This window comes from Artemia franciscana, chromosome 9, assembly GCF_032884065.1.
Source record: "Artemia franciscana chromosome 9, ASM3288406v1, whole genome shotgun sequence".
NCBI classification, from domain to species: domain Eukaryota; kingdom Metazoa; phylum Arthropoda; class Branchiopoda; order Anostraca; family Artemiidae; genus Artemia; species Artemia franciscana.
Window position 1 is genome coordinate 18,378,539 of NC_088871.1, and position 19,109 is coordinate 18,397,647.

Below are 19,109 nucleotides of genomic sequence, written 5' to 3' on the forward strand. Positions count from 1 at the left end.
TTTTGAGGATATTAAATAAAATTTATAAGATTCCAGTTGCTACAAAAATGTACAACACAACTTAATGACCACTTCCGAGTATGAATTCGAACATCAAGGCTTAAATTATCAGATAATAATGAACACTCAAAATGAACTTAACAAGTGGAAAAACTTAAACCGGTGAAAGGCAACTTAGGACCATTCTTCGTCAGCTTCGATCTGGACTTCTAAGGCTCTCCCAGTCTGAAAAGATAAAGAAATCAAAATCTTTTTTTACACAAGGAAGAATTTACAACTATAATAAACCCTTGGCCAGTATTGAGATTTTTAAAATATCATCTGATAAAACAAGTTCAAAATCGAAGGAAAATGGATAAAACTTTCTTTTCGTGCCGTAGAAAAAAAAATTAACGAGAGCAGATTGGATAGCAATAGAATGTCGAGGACAGAGACAACGAGGACAGAGGAGAGAGACAGAGAAAATTAAAAACATCCATCGAACCAATTACTCAAAATAATTACGAGCTTAAACTAAATATTCGAGATTTATTAAGGGAAAAACATCTTAGGCCGTCAATAGACGCACACACTGGATTTGATCTTTTCTGGAGAGGGGGGGGGGGATCAAAAATTTGATAATTTGAATGGAAAGTACCCAGAAATTGAAAGAAATTCGGGATTTCTTTCTAACCCCCTACATACGCCCATGGCTGTCCAAACTCAAGGCATGGCCGTCCATATTCTATAGCAGAAAAAAAAAATGTTGGCCTAAACAATGATTTATTATAATTACGAATTGTTTAAAAAAATCAAAACATTTCAAAAATGTGAACTAAATAAATTACTACTAGTAAGCGGTGTAAGCATTTTTTTTTTTTAATTCAGTCTACTTATTTTCGTGGAACATTTTGGCAATCCACTCACGTTCAATATTTCTATGAAGAAAATGTACCGCCTTTTAATAGCCGGGATAACGAATGCTGAGCGACAAATCTAGGAAGACAAGCAGATGCAGTTTCTGGAGACCTATTAAAAAGCTTATTTTTTTGGGAGTAATCAAACCCGTATCAAGAGATTTTGTACAAGTAAACTGTTTGTCTAAGAAAAAAAAAAAAAAAAAAAAAAATTGTCTTTTTTATAGTTCTGCATTTTGCATCAATTTTTTATTCTTATTGACTTTAATTTTTTACCTTTCCCAGTTTCTTTTTTGCTTTATTTTTTTTCTGTTTGCTTTATTGAAATAGGCTTGGCTTAAGCTTTTTTGCCTGAAATTGCATTATTATTTTCTTTAGGAGGGTAATTTGCGCAATATATATATATATATATATATATATATATATATATATATATATATATATATATATATATATATGCAGCTTCGCTGACGGTCCCCTTCATGGCTACACGGCAGGCTTTAACATAATGATTCTCATTGTCGCTTGTCTTCTAACCGAGGCTGTTGTCCCAGTGAATCAGCAGGTTGATTTACATCATCCTCCACTTCTCGCAATTTCCTCTAACCTTTGGCACAGTTGTTTGTGTCTAGTAATATTTCTTCCAAGAGATCCATTAGGTTACAAGAGATCCCATAATTTAGAGGATGTGCATGGCGTTCTTCAACAGCTTTGTCGGGGTCTGTGATGGATGTGCCCGCTAAATTTATTTTGTCATTAATTTGTCCAGCTACTTTGAAGCAGAAAACATTACGACTATTGATTGTTCGATCATCGCTTACGTTTTAATGAAGCTAAAGCTAAACATGAGTTCAGCTTATGTATCTGTAATTATTCTTTGCTGACAACTCACAAACCTAATTGAATCCAAGGAGCGAAAAATGAACTTCGGACATTCACTGGTGAATGTTGACATTGACCAGATTTCGGACATTCAAGTTAAAATATATATAAATAAACTTTTTTGTATCCCCTATCAACATAAATAACACAATAGTCAAAAGGCCCGCAAACCATCCCTCGTAATTTAGCTAAGTGACCCACAACGTGCATCTTGGAATGACCCCTCTCCCCACCAAAAAAAAATTTACTGCAATTGAACCCTAAAAACAGCCCAAGGCATATATATCTAACCAAATGCAATCTTAGTTTTCAAATATTAAGTTTCTAAATCTTTGAGATCTACTAACACTAAAACATCAGATCCACCAAAACGGCTCGAAGTATCGGAACCAAATGATACGCCACTTGCCGTAGACTCGAGAAAAACGGGAACAGTTTGCTATACATACCGAAGGAAAAGATTAAAAAAGAAATTCATAATAAAATCAAAGATTGATTCCCTCCCGCGAAATTGAAAAACATTAAGAAAAAGGAGCATAACAAAAATTCATTAAAAAATAATCAAAGTTTGACTCCCTCCTAAGAAATCGGAAAACATTAAGAAAAAAAGCATTAAAAAAACATAAAACAAGAGCTAAGAGCTCATATGGCACTTGTGACGAGGTCGGAAGAGCCAAAAGCTCATGTGGTATGAGCTCTAGCAAAATTCTAAGAATCAATAGATTGCTTTAAAAGGAAAATCAGAGGCTTAATGCCGTTCGGGATTTAAAATAAGAGCTCAGAGTTAAGATGTCCTTCTAAATATCAAAATTCATTAAGATCCGATCACCCACTCGTAAGTTAAAAATACCTCAATTTTTTCTAATTTCTCCTCTCCCTTCAGACCCTTAGATGGTCGAATCGGGGAAAACGACTTTATCAAGTCAATATGTGCAGCTCCCTAATACGCCTACCAATTTTCATCGTCATAGCACGTCCAGAAGCACCAAACTCGCCAAAGAACTGAACCCTACCCCCTAACTCCTCCAAAGAGAGCGGATCCAGTCCGGTTATGTCAATCACGTGTCTACGAAATTTATAAGCGTTTTCCAAGATTTCCGGTTTCCCCCTCCAACCCTCTAATGTCAACAGATCTGGTCGGGATTTGAAATAAGAGCTCTGAGACACGAGTTCCTTCTAAATATCAAATTTCATTAAGATTCGGTCACCCGTTCTTAAGTTAAAAATACTTAAGTAAGATACACAAGTAAATTAATTTACTTGCCGTGATTTGTAAAATTAAATATTAGTAATAAGTGTTGGTTCTCAGTTTCTAATGAAGCCCGATTACATATCTCATTCTTTACACCCTACTAATAAGTTCCCAGTTCCTTAGATACGTTCTTACAGCCTCTTGTCATCTCATTTGGGGACGACCTGCATTTCGATTGACAAATGATTGGCCAACAAAGACGCTCTTTGAGAATCTGTCCTCCTTCATCCGCAAATCGTGTCCCATCTCAACCTTCCTCTCATTACAGCCCTAGAAAGCGGGATAGAACCCACATTATTCCGTTATACATTAAAGTTAGAAATACGGTCAGTCAGGTGGGTACCTAAAAGAGTTCGGAGCCAATTGTGGAAAACACCCCACGAATCCTCATCCGTCTAGCCAAGCACCCATATTTTAGAACCATTCTTGACTACTGTCATTACTGTAGCTTTGAATATTCAAATCTTGGCTCCCAAACTTATCTTCCTATTCTTTCAAACTTTTTAAATTGCAAAAAGAAGCACACTGGGCCTTGGTTATTCTACTTTAAACATCTTCACTGATTACAAAACTTGAAAAAATTTCATGAGACGCCATAAGCTAGATAGCATTGACGTTATTTTCGACACTAGCACCGAGTTCCATTCTTGTAAGTTACATACATTCTTTGGATTATCTAATCTCTGGGAAAAACCCAAATTCACAGCAGGACATTTCAACCGACGGGCAACTGAATAATTTTTTTTTCTTATAATCTTGTAAAATTGAAACCGAATCTAACCTAAATTTCAGCTCCGAATACATACATTAAACCTTACCTAAACAATGAGCAGGCACTGCAGTATTGGGAGCCCTGTTTTGCCTTATTTATGTTGACCAAATAAAATATTATTTAACTGAAGCTAACATATTTCTATTTGCAGATGACACACACTTTTGTTTGTTGCATCTGAAAGTCTACTTTCTTTGTTTAAAAAAAAGAAACCGTTCTCAATGAATTTGTGTCATGGCCGGATTCGAATTATTTAACACATAATTACAGTAAGACCAATTATATTGTATTTTCTAGAATAACATCAATTGAAACAGATCTAAAATCAAGAGTAGGTAATAGTACCACAGAAAGAGTTAAAACTTGTAGATATCTGTGTTTTATAGTTTATGGGAATGTTTCAAGGAAAGAACATGCAAAGAACAAAGCCACAAAGTTCCATTTCTTATTAGTCTTTCCGATTTCTATGTAATTATTATTAGAAATTAATTAACATTCTATAAAATTACCGTAATTTCGCAGTTATTCAAATCCCTTTCATATTTAACTGATTACATAGTTTCATGAACTTGCGGTTTTTCCAGAGCCGGTCTCTGCGCATTCCATTAAGTCCCTTTTCTTCAAAATGACTGAAATTGCCCACTTCTGAACAGGTGTAGGTTGGGTATATTCAGATTTCTTTATATTAGCTAATATTATTGAACGCCATCTGGCAGGATCAAAAGAATCAATTCCACTAGGAAGGTCTTCGCCTGTTACCTATAAAATCCAATACAAGGAAGATTAATAATTTAACTTAGAATATAACAATATTCTAGACCAGACAATATTCTAGACATCTAGATTTACTCAGTTAAAATCTTGTCATCAGTATCATAAAAAGGTTTACTTTGAAAATATCAATTATAAAAGATAATGAAGTCACTAGTATTAGGGGAGGAGGGCTCTTAATTATACTTACAAAAATGCAATGGAAAAAAGTCACAATAATTAATAACTAAATTAATAATATAAGTCACAAGAGAAATTTAGTACCTAAATTCGAAATAATTACTTAAATAAGTACTTAAAAGTTACAAATTTACATTTTTTTTGTACAATTCATTCGTCAAAAGTAAAACCAAGACCATTAAAATCGTCAAGATACCCCAAATTTAGCAGTATTTAAGATACACTTACAACCCAGGGTTATTTTGGAGACGAGGTCGCATAGGGTGAATAATCCTAGAAGAAACATGTGATGACACATAAAGGATGCAGTTTTTCAATTTAGGCAACAGCATGTATAAACAATTCCTTCCTCTTAACAGTTTGGACCTGTGCACACCAGGGCATATAATTATATAACAAACAACTCCAACAGGGGGCGTGATTTCGTCAAAATCCTGGAGGGGGGAGGCGAAGTTGGAGCCAATTTTCCCAAACCAAGTGAAAATGACAGTAAAAACTAAAAAATAAGCCGTTTGGTACCATGAAGGTACTATTCAGAACCTTAAAAGTAGCATAAAGGCACTTTATAGTACTATATAAAGGTAACTTGTAGTACTATAAAGGTAACTATGTACTAAAAAACTCATCTGTTTCTGTTGATGCTAATTATGCAGGTTTATCTTAGTTTTGACAAATTTTTTGGAAAAAACTAAATTTCAGCACGTGGAGGGGGGCAAACTGACGTCTGGGAGAGGGGGTCAAACCGAGATCTGGGAAGGGCAGTTGCCCCCTGCCCCATAGCAAATTACGGCCCTAAGCTCCAACTCTTGAAAAAAGGAAATAAAAGGCCTTTAGATAATTCCACAAACAACACTGGCCGCTCATAACAAAGAATAAAAACGAAGGAACGGGATTTCAAAATCCCGATCCCAAAGTTTTGTAAAGACAACAGCTTCCATTTTCATCGCTATAAGAGCAAGTTGTAAAGAGACATATTCAAGTTTAAAAAAACCTCAAATTGTATATATGATGAATAGTATATTATGTACTTTAGTTAGTGTAGTACTTTAGTATATTATGTACTTTAGTTTAGTTAGTTTGACTCTTTCTTTTAACTCTACTTTTTAAAACAGTAGAAAACTTTAGCGTAAAGAGCAGGGCGGTGATGAGGAAGCAGCCCCTTTCATATACGAAGTAATTTCTGTTCGTTTTAAGTTTCAATGTCGCTCCTTACTTTCCGTTGAAAAAACTTGTTTTTTTTAATTTAATTTCTAAACGTTTTTGAATCAATACATGTTTCGATTTTGGCTCTCCGCAGATGAACAATTAACACGAAATTTGTATATTTATTTTTTTGGCTAAATGGCTTTCTCATAGTTTTAATCGAATGATTTTGATAAAAAAAAGGAGCGGGAGAAGAGGCCTAGTTGCCCTCCGATTTTTTGGTTACTTAAAAAGGCAAATGGAACTTTTAATTTTTTACGAATTTTTTTATTACTAAAAGACATATGTAGCTTAAAAATTAGCTTACGTAACGAACTTCTGTATTTTCATGTTTTTATTACGTATATGAGGGGGTTCACCCCCTCGTCAGTCCCTCGCTCTTTACATTAAAGCTTAAATTTTGTCCCGATTTCTTAAGAATGACCCCTGAATCACAAAAGCCGTAGAATAAATAGCTGAAATTACTAAAAATACTTTAGCGTAAAGAGCGAGGTATTAGGAGGAGGTGAACCCCTCATATACGTAATAATTTCTGTTCGTTTTAAGTTTTAATGCTTTTCCTTACTTTCAGTTGAAAAAACTTTTTCATATTTATTTTTTCATTGTTTTTTTTTTAAATAATGCTAGAAAATCCTGCGCTCCCTTCATGAAAATTTTCTTCCCCCATGACAAATTCCTCCAAGGAAAGTTCCCCCAACATATCCCCCTCTTCTCAACTCCTCCCCCCAACCACAAAATCCCCCTGAAAACGTCTGTACACTTCCAAATAGCCATTACTATATGTAAGCACTGGTCAAAGTTTGTAACTTGGAGCCCCTCCTTGGGACTTGGAGACTGTGGGGGAGTAAGTTGTCCCCAAAGACATAGTTATAAGGTGTTTCGACTACACTGAACAAATGGCTATCTCAGAATTTTGATCTGGTGACTTTGGGAAAATAATTAGCGTGGGAGGGGGCCTAGTTGCCCTCCAATTTTTTGGTCACTTAAAAAGGGCAGTAGAGCTTTTCATTTCTGTTAGAATGAGCCCTCTCGCAAGATTCTAGGACCACTGGGTCGATACGATCACCCCTGGAAAAAAAAACAAAAACAAATAAACACGCATCTGTGATCTGCCTTCTGGCAAAAAAATCCAAAATTCCACATTTTTTTTAGATAGGAGCTTGAAACTTCTACAGTATGGTTTTCTGATACACTGAATCTTATGGTGTGAATTTCGTTAAGATTCTATGAATTTTAGGGGTTGTTTCCTCCTATTTTCTAAAATAAGACAAATTTTCTCAGGCTCGTAACTTTTGATGGGTAAAACTAAACTTGATGAAACTTATATATTCAAAATCAACATTAAAATGCAATTCTTTTGATGTAACTATTGGTATCAAAACTCCGTTTTTTAGTTTCGCTTACTATTGAGCCGGAACGCGCCTTACTACAGTTCGTTACCGCGAACTGTTTGATATATTAAAACACTCGGGAAGTCAAATTTGATTAATGCTAATGAAACCAAACAAAATATTAAAATATGATTGTTTAGAAACCAATTTAGGCTATATATTTGCAAGTTACGGGGGGGGCGGCGGATGTGGGTTAGAGCATAGCATCTATTAAATACGTAACCTAACCAAACCAAAATACCAACAAATACATAAAGACAATATAGCTACAATCTATTTTCCAACCAAGCCAAAGCCAATTGTGTGGTATAAAGAAAATGCTTGACCAGTTTCTTGAGTCATGTTCGCATCAATCGGGATCAATAGTGTTTACGATATAACTGATAAGTACAAATTCTTTTCATATAAATTAGTGCGTATACAATAACAGGAACAACTGCGTAGAATAGCTGAGATAATTGGGCATAGTTAAAATGACGTCATAGGTGACTTCTAAAAAAGAAGAATACCAAGATGCTTTTTATCTTGCTTTTAGAGGAATAGTGGCTTTGAAAGATCCTTTAGATTAAGTTTTTATAACAACAAGCGGCATGAAACTACGGATCTAACGAAATAGTCCCTGCTTGGAATATTCTTTTTTTATTTGAAGATATTGACAGAAGCATAAACAAATTATTCAATGTTACTCTTTAATTGCCCAGCTTTAAAAAAACGATTCCAGAAAATATAAATAACTAAAATTTATTGGAAACTGAAAATTGTTACATATTTCTGAAATTATGAAAAATTAAAATTAAAACAAAATTCAGATTTAGGTGGCTTTAAAATGCAGGATTGTTAATGTCTGGAGGAGGAGGGGGACTCAATGGTTAAAATGCCAAAAAAATCGAGACACCGAAAAATAACGGCAAAAATAGTTAAAAGATAGGAAAACCATATGGATCTTGAGATATTGGGTATAGAGGCTGGGACTTCGTCCAAATGTGTGATTTCCCAGACAATACTGGCTGTAATAAACAGTCCCAACAATAATGAAAGATAAACTTCTAACCAGTGAAGCAAGCGCAGACACCTCAGCAAAGGTCTTTGCTAAACCATCTTTGCTACAACAGGTTTAGTTTAAAAGTACCAAAAAAAAAGCGATACTACAAAAGCTTTTAAAACAGAACTAAAACTGAAAGCCATGGAGAACAGAGAAAACACATGCATAAAATCAAACTAAAAAAGTGACTGAACATAAAGACAGAGAATCAAAATAGCCGAAGTCAGAAGATGAAAGAACAAAGACAAAGATAAGAAGCCTAAAGCACAAAAAAAGAAAATAAAACACTAAGAGATTGAAATCAAAGATTTAGTTACAAATTTCTATCGAATGTGTATTTAGTTAAGAGTAATTCTCGTATATTAACATCAACAATAATAACAATTAAGATTAATAAAATAGTAGAAAATGGCGGGAGCAGTCATCAAAAAAGCAGTAGCATATTTTAACTTTTACATTCCAAAATTTATTATCACATTTATAATCAATAGCCTAAGAAATCCTGAAAAACTAACTTCAATGATGATAAAACAATTTTTGTAAAAAATCTACTTAGTTCATTTTTATATTATACTGTTATATTAAAATTGTAGTGTCAGATTTGAAGTCTACAAGCTTAAAGGCCCATAAACGTATACATTGATAAAAATTAAATATTATTTGTGAAACACATACAATGATATTAAACTGAAAACTTATAGCCGTTTGAATAAAGATTTTCTTAAGCCAAACTTTGAAAGATGACAATTAAAAATCAGGCGAAAGATTCCCCAGGAATTTGCTGACGTAATGAGATTCGGTTGTACAGCCATTCGGTTGTACAGCCGTCCGCTATGACTGGGGAATTTCCGCTTATTGTGCAGTAATTGGAAAAAAATTTCAAAAGTAGGCGGTGCCACAAGAACTTGTAATGAGATTCATCTGTAATTTGCATCAGTTACTAGATAACTTTAGAGCTGTACACACGTAAAAACTTGTAAGAATTTATCCTTTTAGAAAGCATAGGAGAGTACTTTACAGAAAAAGATCAGAATATGGAAAATATTACATTTGAAGAATTTATGCTGGAAACGCGAAATGAAACATTCAAGCAAAGAACCTTCAAAACTTGTCTTCCTAAAGATGCATTGGTGATTTCATCGATGATTAAAGAACTAGGCGTGCAAGAATATGATCCTCGTGTAGTCAACCAGCTCCTGGATTTTGTTTATAAATATGTGACATCAATGCTTGATGATTCAAAAATTTATTCAAATCATGCCAACAAGAAGAATATAGATATTGAAGATGTTAGGCTTGCTGTTGCACTTCATGCAGAGAAAGATTTTACAACTCCTCCACCCAGAGAGGTTCTTATGGATAGTGCAAAAACAAAGAATGCACTTCCATTACCCCCTGTTAAAGCTCACTGTGGTTTAAGACTTCCAGCTGACAGATACTGTTTAACGGCGTGCAATTATAAATTGAAACCTATAAAAAGGTCTGGAATTGCTCCTAGTTTGGGACAGCCTGTTGCTATAAAATCCTTACCTTTGACACAAACTCCACTGCAATCCCGTCCAATTGTTGCTACTACCCTTCGAACACCCTTTGGTGTTGTTATAAAACCTCCAGGGCCTTCAAAAATGACAACACAAACTATGGGATTTTCTGGGCAACCCCAAAATATTCCCAGAGCAGTAGTTAAGCTTGGTAGCTCAACAGGTCAACCACAGACAATGAACTTGGCGGAACTATCTGTTGCAAATAAAGAGTGTGTCACCGATGCCTGGGGAATTAAACGAGAAAGAGAAGACATGAATTATGATGTTTGATTTTTTTTTTTATGGTTTTCATAATGTTATAACGACAAATGTGCATTTATTCATTAGAACAAGCTATAATTTTTCGACTTGACAGATACTAAATTATTTGTTTAAAATTTTCTATATTAGTTTAAAAAATTTGAGTTTTTATGGATATTAAAATTAATTATTGCTTAAGCTAGTTTTTAGATTATTGGTAGTTTTTTTTATACTATGTTTGTAATTCTTGAAGATGTTCTCTTTGTCGTAAATTTGGATATATAGAGAAAAAGAACATTTTCCCCAATTCGTTTTTGGCACAGAAAAAAGATAATTTTAGCAAAACCAGGCGACAATGAGTGAAGATAGCCTCTTCATGACACCCCTGTCGGTTGAGCAGATAATACTCACTTCAATGTAAGTGAGGGGGACCTGGGAGCTATCTAAAACTACCTAAATATATGAATAGGTCTTGAAAAAAATTCTTTCATTATTAGCTAACTCAAACATGGGCACCCACATTTAGGATCAGGGAAGAGCCCAGTCCTCCCTCCTATCCCTTTTTAAGACAAAAATAAATGAATGTTGCCATTATATGACAATGAGATTGCCCCTCTAATTTTTTTTAAGCTATGTCTGGTTTAAATATTTTTACAAATCTTATCAGAAAACCCCCTCCAAAAATATTCCTGAAAATCTTCCAATCACAGTTGAAAGTTGTTCCCATGGAAAACTCTCATATGGAGAATTTCTACCATGTTAGATCCCCCCATCTCATGAAAAAATCCTCCAGATAATTCCAATCACGCTTAAAATCTCCCCTGGAAAATATCCATATGCTAAATTTAGTCAGCAAAGGCAAAGTGACAAAAGAATTTCGTGCAGGAATCCCCAGTGTAAATATTTTCCATGGAAAGCTCACCCCTAGAAAATTATCACCACGAAAAATTTCCCAGGCAGAAAATTCCAAATGCCCTCAACCAAAATGTCTATATACTTCCAAATAATGAATACTATACATAAACAATTAAACTTTGTAACTTACAGCCTTTTCCCCAGAAACTTTGGGGATTCATTTTATCACCAAATGAAGTTATTGGAGGTTTTAACTATGCTGAACAAAATGACGATAAAGTTCTGATCAGACGACTTCAAAGAGGGGGGGGGGAGTTGAAGGGGGCTAGCTATCATCCAATCTTTTTGGTTAAAAAAAGGACATGAGAGCTTAGTATTTCCAATGAATATTTCTAAGTGAGCCCTCTATCAATACGCACATCCATGGGAAAGAAGCAAAACATAAAAACAACAAGTAAACACACACCTATAATCTTTTTTCAGGCAAAAATACAAAATTCCATGTTTTTATGAATAGGAGCTCGAAATCTCTACAACAGGGTTCTCTGATATGCTGAATCTCATTATGAGATTTTTTTTATTAAGATACTTTGAAGTTTTGGAGCTACTTACCCCTTTTTCAAAAATCAGTAAAGTTTTCTCAGGAATGTAACTTTTCCTGGGTAACATTAAACTTCGAGAACTATGTATATTTTAAATCAGCATTAAAGTTCAGTTCTTATGATGCATGTATTGTTTCAAAACTCTGTTCTTAATTTTGGTTACTACTCAGCCACTTCTCTCTTTACTTACAGTTCTTTATCATGAACTGTTTGATATATCCCAATCTTTCTTCAAAATTGCTATTATATTAATAAAAAACACATAACCCTTGCCAGGCACGCATTCAATATTTTATTTTGGAGCAGGACAGGCATAAGAGAGTGGGCACAATTCCAAAAAAATAGGAAATAATATATTGCAAAAACTAAAGAAATGTTGGTATTCTTGGCAACCACTAACATGATCCACCCTTCCCATTGAAAGTCCCTGTTGAACTAAACAATAAGAAATTCTTCCATAAGGCTATTAGCCATAAGACTCCAATGTTTTATTGTTATTATTTTTTTCCAGAGGTAATTCATATCACAGAAGTAGTATAAACATTGGATGGGGCTCATTTGATTGTAAATTGGAAGCTCTAGTGCCCTATTTAAGAGTTTAAAGTGATTGAAGGGCAACTTGCCCCCAAGCCCTTTTTTCACTAATTGCATCCAATGAAAATTTTGAGATAGTCATTTTGTTAAAAATAGTTCAAAGATCAGATAACAAAAACTCTGGGGTCAATATCAACCCTGGGCTTTGGAGCAGGCACTGTCGTTCACCACAAGACAACATAAATGTTGGGGTCAACATTACACCCAGAGCTGGGGGCAAGAGTTTTAAGCTACGTGCTGGAAAAACATAAGGTTTTTACGTAAAGGGTGGCCGTATGACCTTCAAAGATGGCTCATTTGATTGGAAATTTAAAGTTCTAGTTATTTGTGAGTAAAAAGTAATGAGGAGAAAATCTACCCCCCCCCATTCCCCACACTTTCCCTAAATTGTATCTAATCAAAATTATGAGATAGCTAGCTCATTTGAAACAGTCCCAACAATTATGTAAAAAAAAAAAAAAAAAAAAAAAAAAAAAAAAAAAAAAAAAAAAAAAAAAAAAAACACACACAGGTTTTTTTTTATAGAAGGAGTCGCTTGCACAAACTCCAGGGGGGACTCAAATGATTAGAAATTGAAAGTTCTAATTCTATTTTTAAGAGTCAAAAGGGATCTAATGACAACTAGTCCCCCCCCACTCTCTTTTCCCCTAATTCATGCAGTCAAATTTTTATATAGCCATTTTGTTCAAAATAGACCAAAGATCACATACCAAAAACTCCAGGGATATCACAGCCCCCAAGAACCCCAGGGCAAATGTTGGAAATTATGTCCCAGGGGCTTATAAGATTTTTAAGGAAGAGATGGTCATATAAACCTTGAAGGGGGCACATTGGATTGTAAATCCGAATTTTTATTGTCCTTTTTCAAGAGTCAAAAGTGATCAGAGAGCAACACTAGCCCCCTCCCACACCTTTTTTTCCCCTAACCCATAAAATACAAATTTTGAGTCATTTTTTTTTAATAATTCAATCATCAGATAAAAAAAACTACGGGGTCAACAACCCCCCTCCAGATTCCAAGGGTTAGTGCTTTAAGTTATGCCCTGGGTGCATATAAGGTTTTTTTTTTATGGAAGAGGTGGCTGTATAAACTTTGGAGGGAACTCAAATGATTAGTAATTATAAGCTCTACTTCCCTTTTAAAGAGTAAAAAGTGATCCGAGGGCGAACCCCCCCCCCCCTACTAACCCTCTTTACTCCAAATACCTCCAATAAAAAATTTTACGTACCAGTTTTGTTCAAAATAGATAAAAGATCATATTGCAAAAATTCCAGGGATAATACTACCCCCAGGAGCCCAGGGCATACAAGGATTTTTATAGAAGGGATGGTAGTATAAGCTTTGGAGGGGGCTCATTCAACTGTAAATCGGAACTTTTAACACTCTTTTTACACGACAAAAGTTAAAGGAGGGCAATTAGCCTTTCTAGAAGGACTGTGAATGCCAAAAATTCAAATATCATGACTATCAGTTTCTTGAAGAGTACACTTTCATTCAAGCAACCAATCCCTACGGAGATGTTCGTCCAGCAGTGCAAACACCTCGGTATCACTCGGTATCTCGAGCTATCTGAAGTGGGAGGTACACGATACTAACACCACAAAGCAAGCTAATTTGGCACTTTCTAGGCTCAAATTTTTCTTCAAGTTTTCTAGTCCTGCATTCCACCTTTTAAGAATTTATACAAGTTTCATTCGCCCTGTTCTTGAATATTCTTGTCCGGTTTGACATTTTGGTTTAACTACTTCCCAATCTTATTCAATAGGGTCAGTCCAGAAGCAAGCATTGCGAATTATCTATGGTCAAGGTAAACTCCTGTATCACTTTCTTCTTAAGTATTTCCAGCTCACTACCCTATCAGAGAGAAGACCCCTCCTGTGTACCCGGTTTGGCAATAAAGCAATGACAAACCCCCGTTTCCAAGATTTGTTCGCCCGCCCTTTCAACCTTTAAGATCCCGACCTCAAAGACCCAACTCAAAGAAAGTCCCCATCCTTGAACCTCTCCCACTAATCCACGAGAGATACAGGAACAGCTTCATTCCTGCTTTTGTAAACATTATTAATCAGTGAATTTGTTGTATTGACTCAGTTTTTAGTTGATGATCGGTTGTTTTAATCTGACAAGTGTCTATCTGACACTGTGTGTCTGTGTTTTTCCCTTTTTTTTATTTGGTAAGTTTTATCTGACTGTAATACCTGACGCGCTGTGAAAATCAGTTTTTAAAGTAAAAGTCCCTCTCTCTCCCCCTCATTTTCTTCTAAAAAATTCAATTTTATTCCACTTCGTTGAATTGTTGCTACAGATTGCAGGAATATTACAGCTGGTTCGGAGGGGTTTACAAAAAAAACGCAACAGAATTTTTTTTTATGCATTTTTATTACCTTTTTATGAGTCGGTCAAAAATTTCGGGGAGGGGATTCAAACTTGGTAAACCCCTGAACACGGCCATGATTACTAGCATCCTTTTTTACCCAGGAACTCCTCCCAAAAATTTTCACCTTTTTCTGTCAAAATTTCGAGAAGTCGATTGATTCGACTCTTAGCATCAATCTCGACAACTTCTTGAAGTACGATCGTACATGCTCTACCCACTGTAACAACAGTAACAAAGATATAATTTTTAAGAAATTCTGTAGCCAACTCTTGAACTTCGTTAGGAAACGTTGCTGAGAACATCAATGTATTTCTTTCGACGTATAAGGAAATCCAACATAGATATATACAAATGTATACACATGTAGTTATTAAAAAGAAAGTGATTTTGTCAAAATGACCAGTGGTACGTTTTTTTACTCATGAAAAGACAGGGTCTGAAATAAAACGAACAAAAAAGGCATCATATCCATACGACAGAATCAGTTCTACGTTTAAGCTGAGTCAATGATAGGTGTCAGATCAGAGTTAGCAACAATCCACAATTTTAACAAGAAGTGGGATAAAAAGTCACATCTTAGAAGGGACAGTATTCTATACACCTAGACAACAATTGGAAAAACATGTAAATGAAGTAACCACCCTTTGGTCAAAAGCAGAAACAAGCGAGGTCTAGCCGAGTTCTACCTCTCCAAAGCTTTTTTTTTACTTAAAAGACATTTCATATTCTTTAAAGAAAATACCAGAAAAATCCTTAGAACTTGAGGCTCCCACGGAAGAACCTGAGAATCTAATAGAAAACCTAAAATTATTTCTAAGTCTAGAAGGCTAATATTTGTGTACCGAAAGTATTAACTGTTGAAGACAATCGATACCCGATACCGCTGAGTATCGAGCACTACTATTAATAGCTCTGGGTAGTCGACAAATTATTTGTCGAGCATTATCAACTAAAAAACTGGTTTAATTTGTTAAATTTATTTTTGTTTAGGGAGATTGGATATCTTAAGGGATATTTCTATCTCGTCCGCCGTTAACTTTTTTTTTTTCTGGAGAAACTACTTGGGATTTATTGGACAGTCTTGCCATAACTTGTTGAGCTTTGATAAGAGATCCGAATAAACGAATATCCGAATCCGACAACAACATTCCCGGATATCTTGGGAAAAAAACATTTAACTTCTCTTGTTTTCTACCCAAGATAGAGATATTCAGTTTTAATGAAACTGACATCATTAGAAAGTACGAATTCTATTTTTTCGATTAGGCTGATCAAAATTTTTCTTTTTAAAGATGAGTAAAGAGTAGTCCCTTAAAATTTCTAGTTTACCTGCTTGGAAAACCCCAAAAATCCACTCAAAACAGTCACTTGATCAATTTTGCCACTTAAGGAGTTTCCTAAGGTGTAACCAGCCCTGATTGAAACTTTTTTACCACAAATTCACTGTCTGTTCAATTAAATTTACAGACAAACCACAAATTTTCAATAGCTCTCGATGAGAACTAGTTTCCTGGGAGAATTCGCATACAAAGCCTTCTGTCTTTGAGGAATCTTCTCAATTTAAAGTTGGAAGGTGAAAACTAGGCTAGAATTTGGCACGTTTTTATTGGCACGTGGTATCCTGCTTGATGAGAACCTTTCATTCAGAAACCATGTAGCCATGATTAGGGTTAAGGTCTCACGGAGTTTGGGTATCATTCGAAAACTTAGATATACATTTCCTGGATCTATTCTGAAACTTTTTTTTTTCTGTCTTGTCCAGTCATATGTTTCTTATTGCCCCATTGTATGGATGTCTACTTTTCCGTCTACGCTGCGGTCACTTTCCGTCATGTATAATAAAGCACGGTGTCTGGTTATGGACACCAACCGTTCTTCACCAACACAGCTCTTAAGTCTACGGTCTATTTACATTATTTCTTGTGCTTCTTTTGTCTTTGATCAACTTCACGGCAATCTTCCAAAATCTCTTCGGAAAACTCCTATGTTTATTTCTGATTCAGCTCCATATAGCCTTCGTTGTTCAAATAATATCCACATTCCGCCTACCCCTATTGTTCGATCAGATTTCAATCCCCACATTGCTTGTCAACAGGTCTGGAATTCACTACCTTCTTCAGTGCAGAAATGCCACTCGTTTTGGACTTTTAAAAGGATTCTTAAGGATCATTTAATAAAGAATCAAATAGATTAATTTTTTTTCTTCTGAGGAGTTGATGGCCCCTGTGTTTTGTTAGTGGTGTGTGGTTTTCCTCTCTGCACTTTGCTCCCAGGCCTCAGGTATGTTCTGTATGTTTTTTTGTTTTATTTTTCTTTCTTTTTTTCTCCTTCTAGTTGTTGCTTATATTGTATCCCCATAAATATGTTGCCTGTAAATTGCTATATGTGATTGCCTATATTGAATTTATTGCTTGTATAATATTTTTTTTTCTTATCCCCCTTGTATCCCTAGCCATGGAGCCTTTCGAGGGGAATTATGTGTATTGTAATTCGATTTTGAATTGTATTTTTTATTGTCTTCTATTTAATATTAATAAACTTCTCTCTCTCTCTAAAAAAAAAAAAAAAAAAAAAAAAAAAAAAAAAATTGTCAAAGCATAGGCATCAAGATGCAGTCTTTTTCAACATTTACCCATGGCCTAATTTTTTCCGTTCACTCACTAGAAATAGTGCATTTTTCGTTAAAATCACTAGAAATAGTGATACATCCCTAGGGATGGAAATCGTGCATACAGATCATATAAAGGTCCAAAGAATACTTATCAGTTATATAATAAACAAGCAATTTATTGCTTGTATAATATTTTTTTTTCTTATCCCCCTTGTAACCCTGGCCATGTAGCCGTTCGAGGGGAATTATGTGTATTGTAATTCGATTTTTAATAGTATTTTTTATTGTCTTCTATTTAATATTAATAAACTTCTCTCTCTCTCTCTAATAAAAAAAAAAAAAAAAAAAAAAAAAAAAAAAAAAAAAAAAATGTCAAAGCATAGGCATCAAGATGCAGTCTGTTTCAACATTTACCCATGGCCTAATTTTTTTCGTTCACTCACTAGAAATAGTGATACATCCCTAGGGATGGAAATCGTGCATACAGATCATATAAAGGTCAAAAGAATACTTATCAGTTATATAATAAACAATCGAGAAGTGAAATTTGATTAATGCTAATGAAATCGAACAAAATATGAAAAATATAATAGTTTAGTAAACATTTTAGGCTATATATTTGCAAATTAGGGGGGGGGGGGGGGGTTTAAAGAATAGCATATATTAAATATGTAACCTATCCAAACCAAAATACCAACTAAATACATAAATAAAATATAGCTACAATCTATTTTCCAACCAAGCCAAAGCTAATTGTGTGGTATAAAGAGAATGCTTGACCAGTTTCTTGTGAAATGATTCACAAGAAATGGAATTTCTAGTTAAAATGACTTTAAAAGATTCCTTTCGGTTAAGTTTTTATAACAACAAGTGGCGAGAAATTACGGGTCTAACGAAATAGTCCCTGCTTTGAATATTTTTTTTTATTTGATGATTTTGACAGAAGCATAAACAAGTTATTCAATGCTACTCTTTAATAGTCCAGCTTTAAAGAAACAGTTCCAGAAAATATATATAGCTAAAAATTATTGAAAACTAAACATTGTTATATATTTCTGAAATTACAATAAAAAAAATAAAACAAAATTCAGATTTAGGTTGCTTTAAAATGCAGGACTATTAATTTCTGAAGGAAGGAGACTGTATAGTTAAAATGCAAAAATAAATCGAGGCACCGAAGAATAACGGCGAAAATAGTTAATAGATAGGAAAATTATATGGATCTTGAGATATTGACGATAGGAGGCTGGAACTTTGTCCAAATGTGTGATTTCTCAGACAATACTGGCTGTAATAAACAGTCCCAACAATAATGAAAGATAAACTTCTAACCAATGAAGCAAGCGCAGACACCTCAGCAAAGGTCTTTGCAATACCATCTTTGCTACAACAGGTTGGTTTAAAAATACCGAAAGAAACAATACCACAAAAGCTTTTAAAACAGAGAAAACATATGCATAAAATCAAACTAAAAAGTGACCGAACATAAAAACAGAGAATCAAAATAGCCGAAGTCTGAAGCTGAAAGTACGAAGAAAAAGAAAAGAAGCCTAAAGCACAAAAAAAAAGAAAGAAAATAAAACATTAAGAGACTGATATCAAAGATTTAATTGCAAATTTCTATCGAATGTGTTTTTAGTTAGGCGTAATTTTTGTAAATTAACAACAGAGGTGTTAATATCTTGTCAATATTAACTATTAAGATTAATAAAATAGTAGAAAATGGCCGGGGGCAGTCATCAAAAAAGCAGTAGCATATTTTGACTTTTACATTCCAAATTTATTATCGCATTTATAATCAATAGCCTAAGAAATCCCGGAAAACTAACTTCAATGATGATAAAACAATTTTTATGAAAAATCTACTTCGTTCATTTTTATATTATACTGTTATAT

At 34.4% G+C, this 19,109-nt stretch overlaps 2 protein-coding genes across 23 annotated transcripts in view; one reads left to right on the forward strand and one right to left on the reverse strand.

Annotated features, from left to right (window-relative positions):
* The window catches only part of LOC136031098 (putative ATP-dependent RNA helicase Pl10), a 75,554-nt gene continuing 56,445 nt past the window's right edge, over window positions 1–19,109 (reverse strand). For 16 of the 22 annotated variants that reach the window (XR_010618427.1, XR_010618428.1, XR_010618429.1 and 13 more), the window contains 2 exons: window positions 4,312–4,561; window positions 1–225 (listed from right to left, as the gene is read on the reverse strand). Coding sequence is in view for 1 of the 22 variants with exons in the window: in XM_065710399.1 (XP_065566471.1) it covers window positions 4,364–4,561 (198 nt within the window). In the remaining 21 variants the exon portion in view is untranslated. Of the gene's footprint in view, window positions 226–4,311; window positions 4,562–9,919; window positions 10,158–19,109 lie in introns of all 22 variants that reach the window. The other 6 variants (XM_065710388.1, XM_065710384.1, XM_065710394.1 and 3 more) reach the window with 3 other exon arrangements.
* On the forward strand, window positions 8,977–10,361 carry LOC136031097 (transcription initiation factor TFIID subunit 9B-like). Its single transcript, XM_065710379.1, has one exon. The coding sequence runs from the start codon at window positions 9,424–9,426 to the stop codon at window positions 10,201–10,203; it is 780 nt and encodes a 259-aa protein (XP_065566451.1). The 5' UTR covers window positions 8,977–9,423; the 3' UTR covers window positions 10,204–10,361.

Coding starts and splice junctions, on each gene's coding strand:
- LOC136031097 (XM_065710379.1), top strand. CDS start 9,424: ATGGAAAATATTACATTTGAAGAATTTATGCTGGAAACGCGAAATGAA.